Below are 19,659 nucleotides of genomic sequence, written 5' to 3' on the forward strand. Positions count from 1 at the left end.
GATGCAATCCTACTCCGCAAGGGCATTGGATAGAAAAACTCTAAGTAGATTGGGTCAGAGATGCAAGAGAAGGCCCTAGGGTTCTTATGAGCCTTAGGGTAGATTTCGGGCCCATGGGCTAAGTACGAGCCCGCTTATCTTTGTAAATATTAGATTAAGGTTTCATTATTGTTGGGCCTTGTATTTAGGGCTCCATAATGTAGGTAGGGTACTCTAGAAATATAGGATTTTTCAGCCCTTGTATTTTAGGGCACCTAGACTAGTTTTTGTATTAGGGGTAGTTTTGTAATTTCACATGCACTAAGTGGATATTTGATGTGTGTGGTTGGAAATAAATTTAATTGAATTGGTAGAAGCCCAATCCAATTAAATTTTAGAGGGGGAGGTGAGCATTTGCTTACTACACCCCATTGCCACATCATATAGTCACACTTTGTGCATGTCCTTCATGCTTTTCATGTCTCATGACACCTAAGCACACTTAGTGGAGAATCTTGGAATTGATCTTGGATTAGTGGGCTGAACCATAACTAAAATTCACTAATCATAATTAGTGAAATTTTGGCTCTAAAGTTTGGCTCCACAAATTCAATTTCAAATTCAAGTGAAATTTGAATTTCCCTCCAATTGTGTGACACTTAGGCTATAAATAGAGGTCATGTGTGTGCATTTTTTTGAACTTTGATCATTTGAATATTAAAATTCAGATTTCAAAGCTCATTTAGAGCACAAAATTTCGTGCTCTTCTCTTCCTCTCCCTTCATTCATCTCCTTCTTCCTCCAAGCTCTTATTCATGGCCTCCTATGGTGGTGAGCTTCTTCTAGACTCATCTTCTCTTTGAAGTGGCGTCTCCTCTCTCTCTCCCTTTCTCCATTCCGCTGCCATTCATATTCCAAGAAGCAAAGGAATCCATTGATGAAGAAGATCCTAGGCCTACAAGCTCCAATGGAGCTTGCATCAAATATCCTAATTGAGAAAAAGATTCATTACCATAACAGAGTATTTAGTCCTCACATAGCACTGTAATATCCCCATTTTTGTCCAAAGTTTTAGGCTTTTTATCCAAAACAACATAGATCATCCACAAACTCCACACATATGATCATATATCACTTGGAACAGGTAATGCAACCAATATGGCACGCATAAATCATGTAATTCAGCAGCTATTTTGCGAGATTAACAAGCCAAAATCACCAAGAACACACCTTAAACAAGATAGAACATTCATAAAAAATAACATAACTCTTCTTTTACCAAAATATCTAAGAAAAATATAAGCTTTCTTCAGGATCCTAAAAAAAACCACCAAACTCACCAACAAAGCTCCAATCCTTCCATTTTGAACCAAAAATTAAGAGCTTGAAAGGAAGATGAAGAAGGGATGGAGAAAGAGCTTTCTTGTACCAAGCAAGAAGAGAGAAGACGAAGAAAAAGAAGAAAATAACTTACCTTGACGTGGAGAATGAGAAGAGAATGGAAGCTTTGAGTTAGAATCCAATTATTAAAACAGAGCCAATAGCTACTAGCATGACCTTGGCTGATTTGTCAGCATAAGCGTGGCCAACTGAGATGTCTACTGCTACTGGGAATTTCCCATTGCAGTGCAGTTCCCGCCGCCGCCGTGCGCCTCCACCTCATGGGGAGGTTGTAGCCGTCCACCACGCTGACGCCGTAGAAGTCCAGTCCACCCTGCATTCCACGGCGGAGGAGCCGCAGTCTCCGGTGACGCAGGAGAATTTTCTGGCAGAGTCCGTGGAGCACAGGTTCCGGCCCCAGAGACGGCCGGACCAGGCGGTGGGGACCGCGACCGCTTTGGACTCGCCCGGTTGCAAGGCGAAGCCGGTGGTGGCAAGTTGTGCCGTTCCGGCGCCGGACAGAATCCCCGGCCATACCGGGTAGCTACATTTGTTTACGATTGTGAATGTTGCTGAATTCGACCCTGGACAAGTACAACAAAACATGTTACTAGCTGGTTATCATCTATCATTAAATTTTATAACATGTTATAATTTTTTTTTAGATAAGTATCTGGGAGTAGAGTATCTTCAATAAGAGTTGGTTAATAAAAAAATATTATTTTATTATATTACACATAATTTTAAATTTGAGTGGGTTAAAATTAAAAAAATTATTTATGTAAGTTTAATTTTGCATTAAATATAGAAAAGAGAAATATAATATTTGTGAATTAAGTAATTTGTTAATAAAAATATTCATTTGAGAAAATCAATTGAGTTATTTAAAATTACAGTGATATAAATTGATTACTTATATCAATAGTATTAGAGATGCTCTAAAATAAGAGTATGTCTTAAGGGTTAAAAAATATTTACATAATTATTTACGGATCTCTATAATTTTAAATTATATATTGCTGCATGCACGAATCATTTTAACCTTGATGCTACTTAACAGCAAAAGAGAAAAACAAGTAGAAGTGAGTTGCTGTGGAAAAGAAAATAAAAATGAGTTGTATAGGTATGATAAGTGATATATAATGTGATAAAAAGGTAAATAGAAAAAACAAAAAATATTAATGAAATGTTTGTAAAACAAAGGTATTCATGTATTACCACTCATTGAATAATAACATTTACATGCTCTTAAAAAAAACATTTACATTTTACGTGACATGATATCTACAAGTTTATGGACACATCATTATTACCTCTTAGAAAGTGAGACAAAAATAGGAAGATGAGAGTGGCAGCAAATTGTTTATGGACATATCATTATCACCTCTTAGAAAGTGAGACAAAAATAGGAAGATGAGAGTGGCAGCAAATTGATCATGAGTTGAAGCAATCATGGATTAAAATTGGCACACTAGTCAGTGAATGTAAAATGATGGAAGGACTGATTTGCTTTTCCTAGTAGTGTTGGAGGTGTATGAAACAGGGTTTAGTGGAGCGTGAGCGAGGAGTGAAGGGAATATATAGAGATTCTAGTGTGGGGGCATGGTATAAGGTATCGGTCAAGTCCCACTTTAGCAGTTACACATGCATGGTATAAGGTTCACACGGATTATTAATACGTATTATTTATACACATGACAATCTATAAGATTCATACGAATTGTCAACATGTATGTTTCTTAAGAATTATCAATCCGTATGACACAGATTGTAGTTGCAGATGAAAAAAATTATCCTCTTCCATCGTTGTACTACAACACCCACCATGACGACAATCATGAACTCAATGCAAACTACGAACAAACCACCACGACAATACACCTCAACCAAACCAACCACAACACGAAAAGAGGAGTTTGACAAAAAAAAACACAACTTCATGGTGTAAAAAGAAAACAAAGAAGGAGGGAAGGAAGAAGAAGTAAAAAGGGACAAGGTTGGAATTTTTTAAATTATGTTGGATCCAGGAAGTAGGACCCCTAATTAATTAGTTTGGTATAAAATATGGTGGGGCTAATAAAGTTTAGGCCCAAAATTATTTTGGCCCAATTCAAAATGAATAGGCTTGATGCAAGCTGACCTGTGATGAGTCAATCTAACTTCCTGACTCGAAATTTGAAAAGTAAAACAAAAATAAAAATTGTATATTATAATACACTCTTTTAATTGGTTACCTAGATTTTTACAACGTGGTAAAATATGTTTTAATAAAAGTTTTCCAAGTTTAAGTCACATATAGAGAAAAAAAAAATGCATTGATTTTATGTAAATTTATTAACTTTTACAAAATTAAAACTCATTAACAGGATAAGTAAACCATTTTACACGGTAATTAAACTCAAACAGTATTAAAATTCAGATCAGTTATTGGATAAACAACTATAGAATATCCTTAACATCTATCGATTTATGTGATTTGTGAAGAGAAAAAAATGCCATACTGACTAAGTCAATGGAGGAGAAAGGTGATGGTTTAATAGCCATAATAATTTGTGTCGGTGTCTCGGTGATTAATGGTTACGGTTGATGTTTCCATCAATACCCTCAAAAGCAATAAAAAAAATTGGATATGTGCGAATCGTTGAGTAGATTTAGTAGAAAAGATATAAAATAAAAATAAAAATAAAAAATAACTTACGAGTCTACCAGATGACCCGGATCTCCAAAGCTGCGCACTACTTTCTAAACATATCACTGGATCAAAGTGATCTTGCCAATTCTTAACCCAAACCATTGTCCTCTAGATTTTGCACAGATGGGACTAACTTGGTCACAAGCCCGACCAAATATAGCTAAACCACAAAACAAAAACTACAAGAAAACAACTAGGATGTGTGTTTCAATAAAAAAACTAAGTTCTTATTTGAACAAACTTCCCGAGGAACAAGTTGACAGCTGAGCAATAATTATGAGAAACAACTTCACAGGTTTGGAATTCAAAAGTGCAATTTGGGGAATACCCAGATCCCACTACTAAGTGAGATGGTCATTTTCTTAAAATATCCTATACCCGGATCAGGGGAAGGGATCAGATTTATCTTGACGGAAGGAAGAGTACTAATAATGTGTATAATGCTACAGCAGCAGCAGGTAGGGTAAAAAAATCATACAAAAAGAAAACAATGATACGAGATATAAAAAAATCATACAAAAAGAAAACAATGATACGAGATAACTATAGTGGATGCATTGGATGGACGTCAAAGATATACCTCCAGGACATCACAAGGTGAATCTATCAAACTTGATCAGTCATTAACAAGTAATCCATGTGGGTGGATTTGGTCGGGGGGATGTGGAAGTTGAAATCACATAATAATAAGCCAGTAGAAGTAATGCAGAAATCCAAATCTAGTAAAACTCGTATGAGATGCACCATAATCTCACTAAAGAAGCTCAAATGATTTGCAAGAATACAACAGCCAACTAGCCAAGTAACCAATCAAGCCAGCAATATGACGATCGATCAAGCAACAGTTATGTTACTGCCATTCTATTAATTCGGATAACAATTGAAATGGTAAGCAATCTCAAAATGGTGACAAGGTGAGGAATAATATAGTTGAGTTTAAATAAGTAGAAATAAGGTAGATGTAGAAATCTGTGTGATTTTCTTTAGGACTATATGCAATCATTAATCTTCGTTCCCATTGTTGCAAGTTTCAATTCAAATAAATGTTCAAAGAATCTTGATCAAATCCAAGCACACAAACCATGCATCATTAAAAGGAGGAACATTCCACAATTTCTCGAGAACTTCGGTCTCATAATTATAAACCTTTCAGACAAACAAATCAAGATATATAATCTCAACGGTTCTGGAACAAGAAAGACAGTATTAACCAGAAACAAGGTCTAACAGGAGGCAGTAACAACTAACAAAAGGCAAAATCGCCTGCTAAGCAGTACCATAGTCACAAAAAACCAAAAACATCTTTTTTTTGCCATATGTATAAACTTCCCCGAAATTAGATGAATAATAATAATAACAATAAGAGAGACTAATCATAAGTTAATAACTGTTAAAATGTGCCAAAAAAGAGAATATGTACTATTCCACCTTTTTTCTCCCTTCGCAAAATGTAACAAACCCTTCTTCACCTCAACCTGAAGCTTCAACACATTCCCTCGCAAAATGCCCTGGCTTCCCACAATTAAAGCAAGTGCTTTTTCCACCGCCGCCGCCGCTTCCGCCACCACCACCAAATCTCCCTCCTTCCATGCCGCAATCCCTAGCCAAATGACCAACCTCCCCACACCGAAAACAACCTCCACCGCTTCCTCCACCGCCAATGTTGCCCTTCCCGGTGGCGCAATCCCTCGCCATGTGTCCAAATCCGCCACACCTAAAGCAAGATCCGCCTCCGCCACCACCTCCAATGCCTACACTGCCGCCGCCTCCGCGCACGCAATCTCTCGCGAGGTGGCCGAACCCCCCGCAATTGAAACAACCACCGCCGCTGCCGCCTCCGCCGCCACCAGAATTACTGCTCCTGTTGCAATCCCTGGCGAGGTGTCCAAACTCGCCACACTGGTAGCACGCGGCGCCGCCTCCGCCATTGCGCCTGGCGCCGAAACCGAAGCCAGAGCCGGCGGCGCGGTTGTTGTTGCCGGCGGCTGCGCGGGGCTGGAGAGGGGCGCCGTCGACGCCGGTGACGTCGACGGCCTTGGTCTTGTCGTTGTCGCCGGTGGCGATGGCGAACTCGACGCGGTCGCCCTCGAGGAGGGTGCGGTAGCCGTCGGATCTGATGGAGGACTGGTGAACGAAGAGATCCTCGCCGCCGTCGTCGGGCTTGATGAAGCCGAAGCCCTTGCCATTGTTGAACCACTGCACCACGCCCGTGAATCGCTCTTCCGCCATCGAAATCGCTTCGATTTTTTAGACCCAACAAACCCTAGAAACAGAGCCTCACGCGGTGGAATGCCAACAACAGAGCACTTTCTGTGGAGTCTCTATATATATGTTCGAGGTGAACTGAAATTCCAAGGGATCTATAAATCAAATCCAACCCTGCCTATTACTGTTAATCATTTTTTTAAAGGATGTTAATCATTGATTATTAACTCATTAAAATAAATTGAACATTTTAAATCATCCGCGATTAATTGTATACTTATTTTAAAGATAAATAAATAATTTTAATTTATTTTTAATTTTTGCTGTAAAAAATAATTTTAATTTTGTATATTCCTTTAAATGTTTATTTTAATTTATTTTTATATTATAAATCTTAAATTTAATGTTAATGCACCAACCGTGTGAAATAAATCTAATTTATTTTTATATTATAAATCTTAAATTTAATGTTAATGCACCAACCGTGTGAAATAAATCTAATTACAAATAAATTATTAATGAATTTTAAAGCAATTATTTTATCATAGAATGTGATTATATGATAGTGTAATTTGTTTTTAAACTTTAAGTATATAATTTTTTTCTCTAAATCTAAATTCTCATCTTTAAGACTTATCTCCTATCGAGAGTTTTTGTTTGAGAATAATATTTTTAGAATTTTTTCTTAACTCTTATTTTTTTTTTTTCAATCTATGACTAACATATTTGTTTTTAAATTTCAATTTCGTTATTTTAAAAAAATCTTTTTTCCTGGGTGGCATTTTAAAAAAATAATCTTATGTCATAATAGAAATTATTTATTATAAATTTAAATTATAATTTACGTGACAAAATATTTCTTTATTATAAATTTTAATTTTCATATAATTTACATGTTTAAAATTATTTATTTATTATAAATTTAACTTAAAAAATAAACATTTAATTCTTGAGGCTAAAATGCTAATTTTAAGGCTCATTTGATAAAATAAGATAAACTATAATTTTATCTAATGTTTGATGTTAAAGAAATAACAAATCAGAGATGACGATAACATAGGATATGTTTATATTTTAAAAAATATTGTAGTGATGAGTAGTGGGAAAAAGATTTTTTTCAAATTTAGAGTTTTGAGGGTGTTAGCTCGTGGGACTATCTTTTGTGCACAGAGGGTTCTTACTTATGTTGGAGGGGATCACATAGCTGTCAACCTATGAAGCATCGACTTCGACATGAACACTGAACGACACGGACATGGACATATGAACATTTGTAATATTCAAGATATAGAACGTAATACGGATGTCGTGTCGATGTCAGACATTGACACAGACGCGTGTCGGACACTGGACATAACAAGAGAATGGAGTGTCCGTGTTTCATAGCTATCAAGTGCTAAACCTCTTAAAGAGAGTAATCTAGTCCGCGTCTCCTACTTATTTTTCTGTTTGTGTGTTACATTTGCAGCAACATTTTATTTTTCATATTTGTATTCGATATCTGTACCAACAATACCTAAGTACTTCTCATCAAAAGATAAAATTTAGAAATGACAATTGACACAGTGAAGTTGGATTCATCTATATTGCATCATCCCTCAAAAATAGTACTAGTAAAACTGGCAATGAAGTTGTTCATGAACAGTATAAAAATCGTCAAAGAAAAATTACAGGGTCGTCATATATCTACACAACGCAGGAGGGTTGATAGACTTGCTGCAGCATAAAGTAGGAGATGATATTTGTGCAAGTGAACAGAAATTAATAGACTTCGACATTCCATTGCTCTGCTTTCTTCAATTGCCTCTTGTACTCAGTCCAATCAATGCCTATAGTACATAATGAAACACAAGATGTAGTTAATGAAGTTACTCAGCAAATGATGTACCAAGACATAAAATGGTTGTGGGAGATATAAGGTTTGGCCCAGTGGTTGGAGAAGGAAAGGAGGAGAGGTTGCGGATTCGAATTCTCCAACCAACATTTCTAACAAAATTAACATTTGTTGATAAAAAGACAAAAAAGGTTGTGAAGAAAGGAAAATGTATTACCATCTTTGGCAGCCAATGACACCATAATGTCATCAATTCCCTTTTCCATTCCTTTTAGTCCACACATGTACACAAAAGTGTTATCCTTCTTCAGTAATTCCCAAAGCTCTTCTGCGTATTGAGCCATTCGGGTTTGGATGTACATCTTCTCCCCTTTCTCGTTTGTTTGCTCTCGACTCACAGCGAAGTCAAGCCTGAAGTTTTCAGGACTTTTCTCTTGCATCTTCTCAAACTCCTGCTCCATACAATTGAAGTTGTATCAGTATATATTGCCCCGGAAAATCTACATAAAAGAAACTGTATAACTGAAGTTTTGAAATAATGTGAAAAATCTGATTCTTCTTACCTCCTTGTAAAGCAATGAGCTGCTTGTAGGGACACCCAAGAAGAGCCATGCCAAACCATTGAACTACATATATGTCAAAACATGGTTAATAATCAAATTTGTCCACTTACAAGCACATGCTAATAATGGTAGATTTTTGTAGCTTCACATGCAGCAGTCAAGTCAGTTTGTCAATGCTTACTATACAACAATAACAAAAACCTTATCCCACAAGGTAAGAATGGCTAAATGAATCACTTGAAGCCATTAGATTCAATTAAAAACTAAAATCTCAGAGACAAAGAAAGTTTGTAATACTTGAGGAACAGCTCAGGTACTAAACCTGTGTCCCACCAGGCTCAAACCCCATCTGCCCTAGCTAGCAAAAACTAGCTCCCATAATAAATAGAAAAACATTGCCATTATTTTAAAAGATCCATACAGATAAAACATCGGTTTGCGTAGTCTGATCCTTTGAAATTGCTACTGGCAATTTAATAGAGTGTCTCATGGTGAATTTTGATGTTAAGGACTTAAGGTTAATCACATTCTCTAGTAATAATAGTCTTCCCTCCAACACTTGAAGTTAACATTTATCATTAGTGTCCAGTGTCCAGCCATCAAGTTCGTTATGCACTCTACAATCTACATACTATTGTCCTTGTTATGGTTTCTGATCTACATACAAGTGAATAAGGATATTAGTTTTGGGGAACACTTACCTTGTAATCTTCGTGCTTCTCAAAGAACATTTTCCATAAAAATGAGCGAAATGGGGCAATCCCGGTTCCAGTTCCCAACTGTGAAGAAAATTTCAATGATCAATGGTGAAGATCAGAGCAACAATCATGACCATCACATATACCATATTCGTTTTCTATCAATGTACCATGATGATGGTGGCATTTGGATCTTTTGGCATAAGCATTTCTTTCCCAACAGGTCCAGTTATTGTTACTTCAGCTCCTGGCTTCAGGTCACCTGCATAAAGAGGAATATAAATAATTGGTAAATGAAGGGTAGATACCATTAGTATAACAAAGTAAAATAACCAAAAAAGATATAGCTAAATTTCTTGTAGCCTACATTATATAAAATCTAAAACTACTCATCCTTACACAAGAAATTTGAGCAGACTCCCTTGACAATTTCTCCATTTTCATTTGTGTACACCAGCCGTTTCACGCATAGAGAAACCTGCATGGAAGCAATCATATCAGATCTTAACTGAAGTGTCGGGTAAGGAAATGAAAACATGTTGTACAATAGATAGTCCAGTTAAATTGTTGAGTTTAGTTAGCAGTTCAGCACACAAATTTGGACTGAACAATAATATATAAACACTTCGTCAATACCTATCATTTCTCTCTATCTCTCTTCCTATTATATCAAATACCTATAATACCTAGATTTCTCTTCTCTTTTTCTTTTTTTTCCCTCTCTATCTCTAACTAGGTGTCAATTGGCATTAGGTATTTATGGATAATTTTCCTTTTGGACTCAAGTCTCAAATTAGTTCAGGTGTACAATAGACAAGCAACTGAAGGAAGCTTAAAACAGGACTCAAGTATGAAAGCAACAAAATTGATAAAATAAAAGCTTTATATTGTTTAAAAAATTAAACCCCGGAAAGTAGAAACAATAATGTAAAATATGACATGATACTCACAGTTTTGGAATCTCCAAAATCACCAATGGCACTGCTAGCAATAGAATACAATCTCAGTTTATGAGGTTTGCCATTCTTGTCAATACCATCTGGAATTACCCCAATTGATTGTCCTTCTCTGTAAGGAATCTCTCCTGCAATAATAACACTAAATTTGCTCAAAAACACAAATTTTATCAGCAATCTACTTTACAGTCTATGGAGGGTATAGGAAAATAAAAGAACAAAAAAAGGAAAATAGAGGGAAAACGAATGAGCATCCGACCCTCGGTGCTGAAGACCATGTGCCAAGTTTCTCCTGGAGCATCATCCCCAGTGATCTTTGTGTTGAGCAGGCATCTACCAATGTAAGGGGTCTTGGGTTTAAACTTGTTCACAACCACACCTTCATCCTGTTTCTTGGACTCTTTTTCAACCTTGGCTGGTGCCTCAGTGGTGACTTGAGCTCTGATGGAAACTACCCGTCCACTGCTAGAAACATCTCTGTTTTGCAATGAAGCCTGAGAGACAAACCATGATTCACAACCCAGATCATCCAAAATTGTAATCTCAATCCTCAATTGCATTAATAAATAAAAGGACAAAACTTAGACACAATAAGATACATTTTTTTAGGTACGTTTAATACACTTAAGTAATCCGCATAATAAAGATTTGTATTAAAAGTTAACATAGATTATCTAGATGAAATTCAAAGACAGGTACTACAAATAACTCCCGCAATCTGCTTAACCAACTGAGTTACACCTCATTGGTGATCGAGATGAAATTCTAATGGGAGAAAGTTTGTGCTAAAAAAAAGAAAACAATAATGAAATGTTTGTGAAACATTACCTTCTTGAACACAACTCTCTCTGGGGCAATGAGGGAGGTCCTGCTTGGAAGAGAGGTAGACTTGGTGGATGGAAAAGAGACTGCAGCACTAACCGCAGCAGCCATTGGTGAAACAAGCTAAGGGGAGAAATGTTGAATGAAGTGATGAAGAATGTGTAGTAGGCAAGGAAGTGAGTATGAATGAATGTTGTTGTTTTGATTACACAGACAAGAGAGGAGTATAAGATTTGAGTGGACGAGATTTGGAAGCAAATGCAGTGGCGGATATTATATTAGGATAAGTGTACGTGGTGTGACACTGTGATGGTATCTCCGGCTTTCAACTATCACCTTACATATGTGTACGTTGGAATGCAATAAAAAAATATATGTGATGGAATAGAATATAACCTGAAAACATGAAATGAAATTACTTAAAATAATATTAAATATAATTGACTCTGTTCTAATAATTGTCTCTCGTAAAAAGATGCATATAGTCTATATTAAATAAATAATAAAATTTAATTCACCTTTTTTTTCTTTATTTGGAATATGAGGCAAAATAGTTTATTTCTCTTAAAAAGATTTTCTTTTTATTACAAAAACTCCATTTCTCACATAATAGCAAAATAATTCTTTTTCATTTTAAAATAAAATATTTAAAAATTTAAGATACTTTATTGAATAAATTCACCCCTGCAACTTTTTTATATGATTATAAGACTATCTAATACTACATTAAAATAAATTCAACTTAACTATAATATATCTTTTAAAATATTAAGTAAATTTTCATTATAATATTACATAATTACAAATACCTTATATATCTAAAACTTATTGTGTGTGATCATTAACATAATATTGAAATAATTAATGGTTGAAATAATAAAATTTAATATTTATAAATAGTTATTGATGAAATGTTTTTATCAAAAAATTATTCCTGAAATAATTCCATTCCCTCTCTTTAAACAATAACAACCTATTCCAATATTATAATGAATATTTCACATTTATAATGTGATAAAAAAAATAGCTTACACAATTTTATTCTGTTTCCTTTCCTTCCACTGCCATCAAGTAATATAGTATAGATTCATGATTTAGAGAGAAAACACAAATATATGCGCAAAAAGTCGCCATTATATATTTCTTTTCATTTTACCATATCGAAACACAGGTTTCTAATTAAAAAAAAAAAAACTATTTTCAGGACATTTTGATCAAATATAGGGAACGAGCCAAATATCATTAGAATCTTGAATTTTGCTTCACCACAAAAAAAAAAATTATAAAAATCTAGACTGCTTTTGCTTTATTTTTAAATAATATTTCTCCCCTTTGGAAAACCAACTTGACTGGGCAACTATGTTTGCATCTAAGGTAAAAAAAATGGGAAAAGAGTTGTAGAAGAAAAAAAAATGACAAGATGGAAAGGGATTAAAAATGAAACTTAAGTCCTTATTTTTAAAATTAGCTTAATTAATAAAAGGAAAATATCTGAGAATGGCCGTTCTCAAATCATTAGTTTATTCATAACATATCAAAAAGTTCAATCTTTATGCGATATGAATGTAAATTTTTTACAGAACTAATTAATCAGAAATCAAGGTAAATATGTATAATTTTCAATAAAATTGTAATAAAAATAAATAAACATGATAATTTATTATTGAATGATAATATAAAATCTCTTTATGCTATGACTTGGTATATTATTTCCTCATTTATAAAATAATCAAACTTTAATTGAGAAAATTTGCATTTTAACATTTTTGGGGGGATCAAAAGGAACGAAAAAAAGAGTATATGTGTTTTATGAGAAATCAAAATCGTTCTCTTTTTTTAGTCAACAATGTCAATCATTCATTTCCCTATTCTTTCGAAAGCAGTGTATAACACCATTGAGACTGCATAGCACATGGAAAGTGGTTTGCAAATTCGGCCCAATTTTGTGACTGAAAACTGTCCAAAGCCCAGCCCAAAATTGCAAGCAATTGGGCTCAAACAGCAAAATAAAAGCTAAAAATGGGGGCGGTTTTTACTCAAGATGCTGAAAGCTTTTTGGACTTCGTATTTGGTAAAGAGAAGAGAAATAATATTGGAAAAAAATTATATTTTTTTGTGTGATCCACGCTTTTTATACTTTATTTTAAAAAAATTCCTTTATTTTTATCCTCACTATTTCAATTCTCTAATGTTTGATAAAACTAATTAAAAAGTTAAAAATTGGTAAGTGAGAGCTCAAAAAACTCATTTATTAGATTGTAAGTATTTGAATGAAATGATTAAAAATTATGATATTTAAAAAAAAAGTAACAAGAAAAATAAATATATATTGAAGACAAAAATGAAAACAAAATATAAAAAACTAGAACACGGTCAAATTGTCTTCTTATAAGGAAGGAATCACTCCTTTCCCATAACAATATCATTGTCATTGAACCACCACAACTATTTTACCCTTAAAATCGTTGAATTTTTAAAACCTCTGCAGGATATTCGTGGATTTTCCATACTCGGAAACTATCACCTTTTCTACTATTCCTAATATTTCTTTAAAAAAAAAAAAAACTACTTCAGATGTATAAATGTGGGTGTGATGTTATTCTCGTCAAAATTGACACAAAGATGCTTTTGTCCATGTTGGATTCAGATTTCAGATGCGCGGAACACTTCTCAATTTGGAAATTGGAATATATGATTTTGATTTTTCTTTTTTGTCTGATTGCTGTCTATCCCGTGGTTTTGTGTTTCTGTTTCTAATCATCATTAGCGAGAATACAAGGAAATGAATGCGATACATGTAGGCAATCAATTAAGGGGGAAATTAAAGAGAGTAATGAAAGTGGAGTTTGATAATAGAAAGATTAACTTTGAAGTAATATATAAATTATGTGTCTGAAACTGGTATCACATTAATTTGATTTCTAAAATTTAACCGTGTATATAATTTAACCCCCAAGTTTGATAAATTAGTCATTCTTTGCCAATTTAGTCTTTAAATCTATCGATTTTACGATAATTTAGTCTCTAGATTGAGCTTGCTTTATATAGAAAAGATAAAAAAAAGTCAGAAATTACATACTTTTAAAACTAAATTAACACAAATGAATAGTTTTGAAGACAAATTGCCTTTTTTACTGTTTAGTTTTCGATCATTATTGCTTGGTTGAAAGTTAAAAAAATCACTCTCATTCATCAAACTTGCATGCTACACGAGTGGCCAAACTTTGTGGTGTAGGAGTGTGAATGAGTTGTGCTTCACTTTCAGCATTCCCGAATGTTGGTTTTTGATAGAGTATCGTAGGGTAAGATTGATGCACGTAGCCAAACTACCCAGTGGGACGAGGGGGGTCTGCTGTTGTCGGAATGGGCTTAGGATAAGATGAGATGTGTAATGTGATGAAGATAGATAGAAAAATAAAAGTTACTATAGAATATGTTGTGAAAATATGAAGTAAAAATATCATTATTCTCAGTCGTATAAATTAAAAAAGAAATATGAAACTTTTTAATTTCTCAAGGAATGCTCTCGTTTAGAGACCTATTTCTAGCTTGATGGCATTTTTTTTTATTCTGACTGGAGGATTTTACTTGTTTTGTTGTGATGTTTTTGCCTACCGGATTCAAACCCAATCACTTATGGTGATTGTCATAAGACAATTAATTACTATGGACCAAAGCTGCCGGTTGTTTTGTTGTGATGTCGTATTGTTTCTCTTTGGTATCTTGATGGATTTTCCTGTTATAAAAAAAGTAACAATGTCACTTTCTTAGCTGTTGTTCTATATCTTAGTAGCTACGAAGCACGGACACTCCAGTCCCTTGTCGTGTCCAGTGTCTGACACGCGTCCGTGTCAGTGTCCGATACCGACACCACACCCGTATTACGTTCTATATTTTGGACATTACAGGTGTCCACGTGTCCGTGTCGGTGTTGGTGCTTCATAGCTTAGTAGTGGCTATCTTAAAATTGATAGTGCACAGCTAATTCGTTGTCTATTCTTGGAATATTTTGAAGAACCTTATGCCATTCCTTTTTAGTGTATTATGCCCCACTTCCTCGTGGTTTGTGGTAATGGCAGCAACACTTTCTCTAGATGATAGCAATTTATTCACCACAATGAATGGGTCTTCGGTTTACCTGCGTATGATACTTGTATTCATACGCCAAAAATGATCATTTTATTCTACTGTTGACCCCCATGCCACTGACTTCATTGGCGGAATATCATTGACGCAGAGGGTTCAGTTGCCCCCTCAATTATTATTATTATTTTCTGAATTGAAAGTCATAAGACTAATTGCTGAGAAAATAAAATACCAGTTAAGCAGCAACTCTTCTCCCCACAAATACTACTCTATTAGCATAGTCATGAATTGTACCTCTGTCATATGCTTAAAGAATTTAAGTTACTAGCCACTTCAACTACACATTGTGAATATTATTATTATGATTATTTTCTTTTCACTTTCTGATGGAAATTATCAACTTCGATTGGTTGTCATGAAAGCATTTGATTTTACTACTCATTCGGCCACTTTTTTTTTGTTCACCTTTTGATTGGTTGCCATGAAAGCACTTCATTTAACAAGGCATTCGGCAACTTTGTTTTATTCATCCATAACCAATATAAGCTTCCTGACTTTAAGATGGTAAAGAAAGTTGGAACATCTTTTAGAAGATGTATCAGCCTCAGTGTTTTTAGCCGTGACCTATATAAGTCAATACAACAAATAGGCCCTTATGAAAATTAACATCTAATGACCATTGTTGAAAACTAAAATTTGCTAATATTGAAGTTATCATTGTTAAATCCCATTAGCAATTGAAGTAGCGTTTTCTAGCTGACTAACCCAGAGGAAAAAAGTTGATAAGTACATTTTACTTTTCCATTAGAAAAGAGCAACTAGGGGCTGTTTACAAAAGCAAGATTACAAAGTATAGCTGTTGATATTGGCCTATAAGGTACTACATTCCATAAGTTAGAAGAAATGGATTAGGCAACAAACAATTCTCTTTATAGTTGGAAAAAAAAAAACAAATTTGAACAATTGGACAAGGCATTTGATTGTGTATATACACTCACAAGAAGAATGGATCAATACGAATGATTGACAAAGCTCACAACGACAACAATGAATAACTTACTCATGTTCCTAGTGATGTAATTTTTGGAATCCTCTTGAACCTCTAGACTGATAAAGCTCCAGCCTACCCTTGGAATCCTGCAACAATGCCTCGAGGGTTTGGTCCTGCGTCAGGTTAGGTTGCTTGGAAGCCCATTCAAGAACTCCGAGCACCTCGGCCCGAGCAAGTTCCTCACTGTCAGGCACATGCAATGCAATGTAGGAGAGCAGGACTAGTGCTGAAATCTGCACTGTCTGTTCTCCAAGATACACAAGCTGGACCAAGTGTTTGGCACCACTGGCACTTATGATTGCCTTGGAGTGATCAAGGTGGAGGTAGTTCTCCGAGCAGGCCAATTTCGTGAGAGATATGGCTGCTTCCCTGGACACTTCTGCCTCTCTTTCGTCGAGAAGCCGGACCAAGGGACCGATTATCCTGGTCTCCGTCGCCCGGAAGGTCCTGGCCAGATTCCCAATAGCCTTTACACAAGGAATCAAGAGTTTTCTATCTTCCTTCTCAATGATCTTAAGCACTTGATCAACAACCGCCTTGCAGGCCGGAGAATTCGGCTTGAACGCGGATCTTCTCAATTCTGCATCTTTCTCCGCCACAGCTGTTATCTCCTTCACCGCCAAGGCAGAGTTGTACATCACATCCTCAGTTCCTTTCTCAAGCAGTATGGCCAAGCACAACAGCGCCCTCGACTCTGTTATGCTCCGACAAATGGCCGCGTTCCCCTTTGCCAGCTGCCGGAGCGCCCTAGCCGCCATTGCTTTCATGTAAGCCTTATTATCAGGGTCCTCAATTTCCCTCCCCTTCATGTTAATCCCGGAATACGAATAGCTTTGCTTCCCATTACCACCATTAACCTGTTGCTGCTTCTTGTTGGCAGCATGCATTGCCATGGTACTTGTGACCACTCTATGCATCTGATTTGTAGACCTATCACCCAAGGGATGCTGCATCCTACTCTGCATCTGTTTTTCCTCGTCTTCACTCTCCTTCCTCGCACCATTGCCATTAGAATTATTACTATTAGCCATCACAACAGCATGGATTGAAGTAGGTTTGTTGCTAACAATGGCGTATTTACTATGCTCCTGAACGGTTTCAAACGCGAGATGACTCACAAGTAAGCGAACAATGTTATGCTGAGCGAAAAGATCCTGGCATTTAGGGTACTTGGCGGCTAATTCAGAAACAGCCCAAGCAACCACAGCTTGCACTTTCATGGGACCTTCTTTGAGGACTTTGGCGAAGACAGAGCAAACACCGGCGTGGATCATGAGTTCTACACTCTCGAGGTCACGGCCAAGAAGCCCAATTGCTCTCGCAGCGTTTTCTTGCCCTTCTTTCTTTCCTTCTTTGATGAGCTTCAGTAAAGGTCCGACGCCGCCTTCTTCGATGATTAATTTCCCGTAGCGGTCGTTGTCACGTGCGAGCGACACGAGGGAGGCGGCGGCATCGGAGCGGTCGTCGAGGGAGCCGGTGTGGAGGACGGCGACCTGCTCCCAGATGAGGCCGAGGATGGGCTCGTTGGCGGCGATTGGGGGGAGGCCGAGGTACTCGGTGTCGGCGCGCTCCTCAGCCGGAGTGGAGACGCGGAGGAGCCAGGAGACGTCGCCGATGGAGTTCTCGAGCTGGGAGGACATCTTGCGGAAGGCGGCGGTGGGGATGATGCTAAAGACGCGCTTCATGAGGCCGTTGGCGCGGCATTTTAGGGTTAGGGAGAGGGCCTTGTCGAGGACGAGCTCGGTGTCGGCGATGATGCGGCGCGTGGGGCGCTCGTAGAGGTCGGAGCTCGCACGCGCCGCCAGCCGCAGCAGCGCCGCGAGCTTGTCGGCCTTGGATTTGAGCTCTAAGCACTCTTGCTTGAAGGAGGAACTGGCCTCCTCCGCTGCCTTGGCCACTTGGTCCGCCAGCTGGATCGGCTTTGCCAACAGCTGCTTCACTATGTCAGCCATTCACTTCTCGGACTGTTGTGCTGGACGTGATTTACAATATCAAAACGCGGTTTCTTCTTCTTCTTCTTCTTTTTTATATTGGCTAATATGGACAAGAAACTATAATTATTTAGGAATAAGCTAGCGTTTCTTTTTCTTTTTAAGAATAATAAAAAGAGAGAGAGAAGAGAATACAGCTTTCCTTTTCATTCATTTTTTTTTTTTTTATAATGCTAAATACACGAACATGATAAGCAAAATGGAAGAGAAATGATAAATAGTTGTGCTTTATTAATTGCATTGAAGGGAAAATGATCGCAAATTAAAAATGGTAGGTTTTGAGATTTGAAAGGTATTATTAATTTGATGTCTTTTTGGTCTCTTCTGTTAAATCAGTGAATGGGATTTTCTAGAAAGAAAAAAAAATAGTAAATAGTGTTATCAGGTTGGGTCACCTTGGATTTATAATTAAAGTGTGTACAACTTATTAAAAAGACTTGGATTGACTTTTGCAGATGAATCAACTCAAAATATTTTAATTAAATTTAAGTGAAGTTCAAATCAATATATGGATTGCATATGTTTACTTTAAAATGTTAAAAAATATAGAAGGAAATCTATAAGTCTGTTATCTAAATAATGCCCAAATTTGCGTTAACAAGTCAAGATCAACAACAATAAGCAGGGAAGTACATCTTCTAAGGTTGTAACTTGTAACTTTTGGTGTCACTTAGGAAAAAAAAACTCAAGTATTGGATGTTAGAAGTTTTTGACCGAGTAAAAAGGCTAGTTGAAAGTGAATCTCGAAGTGCAGGTCTTTAAACTAAAATAAAAGTTGGTTGCTAAAGACATTTGAGAGTTATGTGGAGTAGGTGAAAAGAACTTCTACTAAAAAAATGCATTCCAGGATTAAAACGAATTTTAGAGAATTAGAATTGAACGAAGAGCATATGGAAGTTCTTTTGAAAATATTAGTTGAAGTTTAAGACAAATGAGGTTGGAGATATCATTTAATAAGTTATAAGTGATTATTGAGAAGACATATATCACGATAGATAGCATTATCATAATAAATCACATCTAACAAGTTTTACACATTTTTAAATCTTATAATGTGTTCAGTAGGCAAAAAAAATCTATAAATAGAAAACTAAATAACTATTTTTATTTGATCAAAACACTTACATAAATTCCTATAAAGTCACACATTATGGCTATTGGTTCTAGAAGCAAAATGTATGTTTTCATCCTTTTTTAATATGATATGTTAAGTCATAAGACAAATCATAATTCTTTACTATTTTCATTTATGCAAACAAATAAGTTATGAAATATGCGTTTGAACGTTTATCAGACGAAAAAAAGTGGTGTTTGTATTTATCTTGATTGGCAATGATTTAAGGCTGTTTTTGTGCATTTGTATACACCGAATGCTATGATGTTTTGATCCTTTGTGTGGTGA

At 36.0% G+C, this 19,659-nt stretch overlaps 3 protein-coding genes across 3 annotated transcripts; all 3 read right to left on the reverse strand.

Annotated features, from left to right (window-relative positions):
• Positions 1-5,295: 5,295 nt before the first annotated feature.
• On the reverse strand, positions 5,296-6,421 carry LOC100806783 (cold shock domain-containing protein 3). The gene has a single exon (XM_003520192.5). The coding sequence runs from the start codon at positions 6,278-6,280 to the stop codon at positions 5,522-5,524; it is 759 nt and encodes a 252-aa protein (XP_003520240.1). The 5' UTR covers positions 6,281-6,421; the 3' UTR covers positions 5,296-5,521.
• A 1,392-nt stretch (positions 6,422-7,813) lies between these two features.
• LOC100798467 (ferredoxin--NADP reductase, leaf isozyme, chloroplastic) lies at positions 7,814-11,488 on the reverse strand. The gene is made up of 9 exons (XM_003520180.5): positions 11,136-11,488; positions 10,567-10,801; positions 10,302-10,435; positions 9,751-9,829; positions 9,522-9,613; positions 9,355-9,432; positions 8,654-8,716; positions 8,308-8,542; positions 7,814-8,085 (listed from the first exon to the last, which is right to left on the reverse strand). The coding sequence occupies exons 1-9, from the start codon at positions 11,238-11,240 to the stop codon at positions 8,018-8,020; spliced, it is 1,089 nt and encodes a 362-aa protein (XP_003520228.1). The 5' UTR covers positions 11,241-11,488; the 3' UTR covers positions 7,814-8,017.
• A 4,635-nt stretch (positions 11,489-16,123) lies between these two features.
• On the reverse strand, positions 16,124-18,402 carry LOC100808385 (uncharacterized). Its single transcript, XM_003520193.5, has one exon. It carries the CDS (start codon positions 18,216-18,218, stop codon positions 16,284-16,286), a length of 1,935 nt encoding a protein of 644 aa, XP_003520241.1. The 5' UTR covers positions 18,219-18,402; the 3' UTR covers positions 16,124-16,283.
• Positions 18,403-19,659: the final 1,257 nt, after the last annotated feature.

Source organism: Glycine max, chromosome 2 (genome assembly GCF_000004515.6).
Source record: "Glycine max cultivar Williams 82 chromosome 2, Glycine_max_v4.0, whole genome shotgun sequence".
Classification (NCBI taxonomy): Eukaryota; Viridiplantae; Streptophyta; class Magnoliopsida; order Fabales; family Fabaceae; genus Glycine; species Glycine max.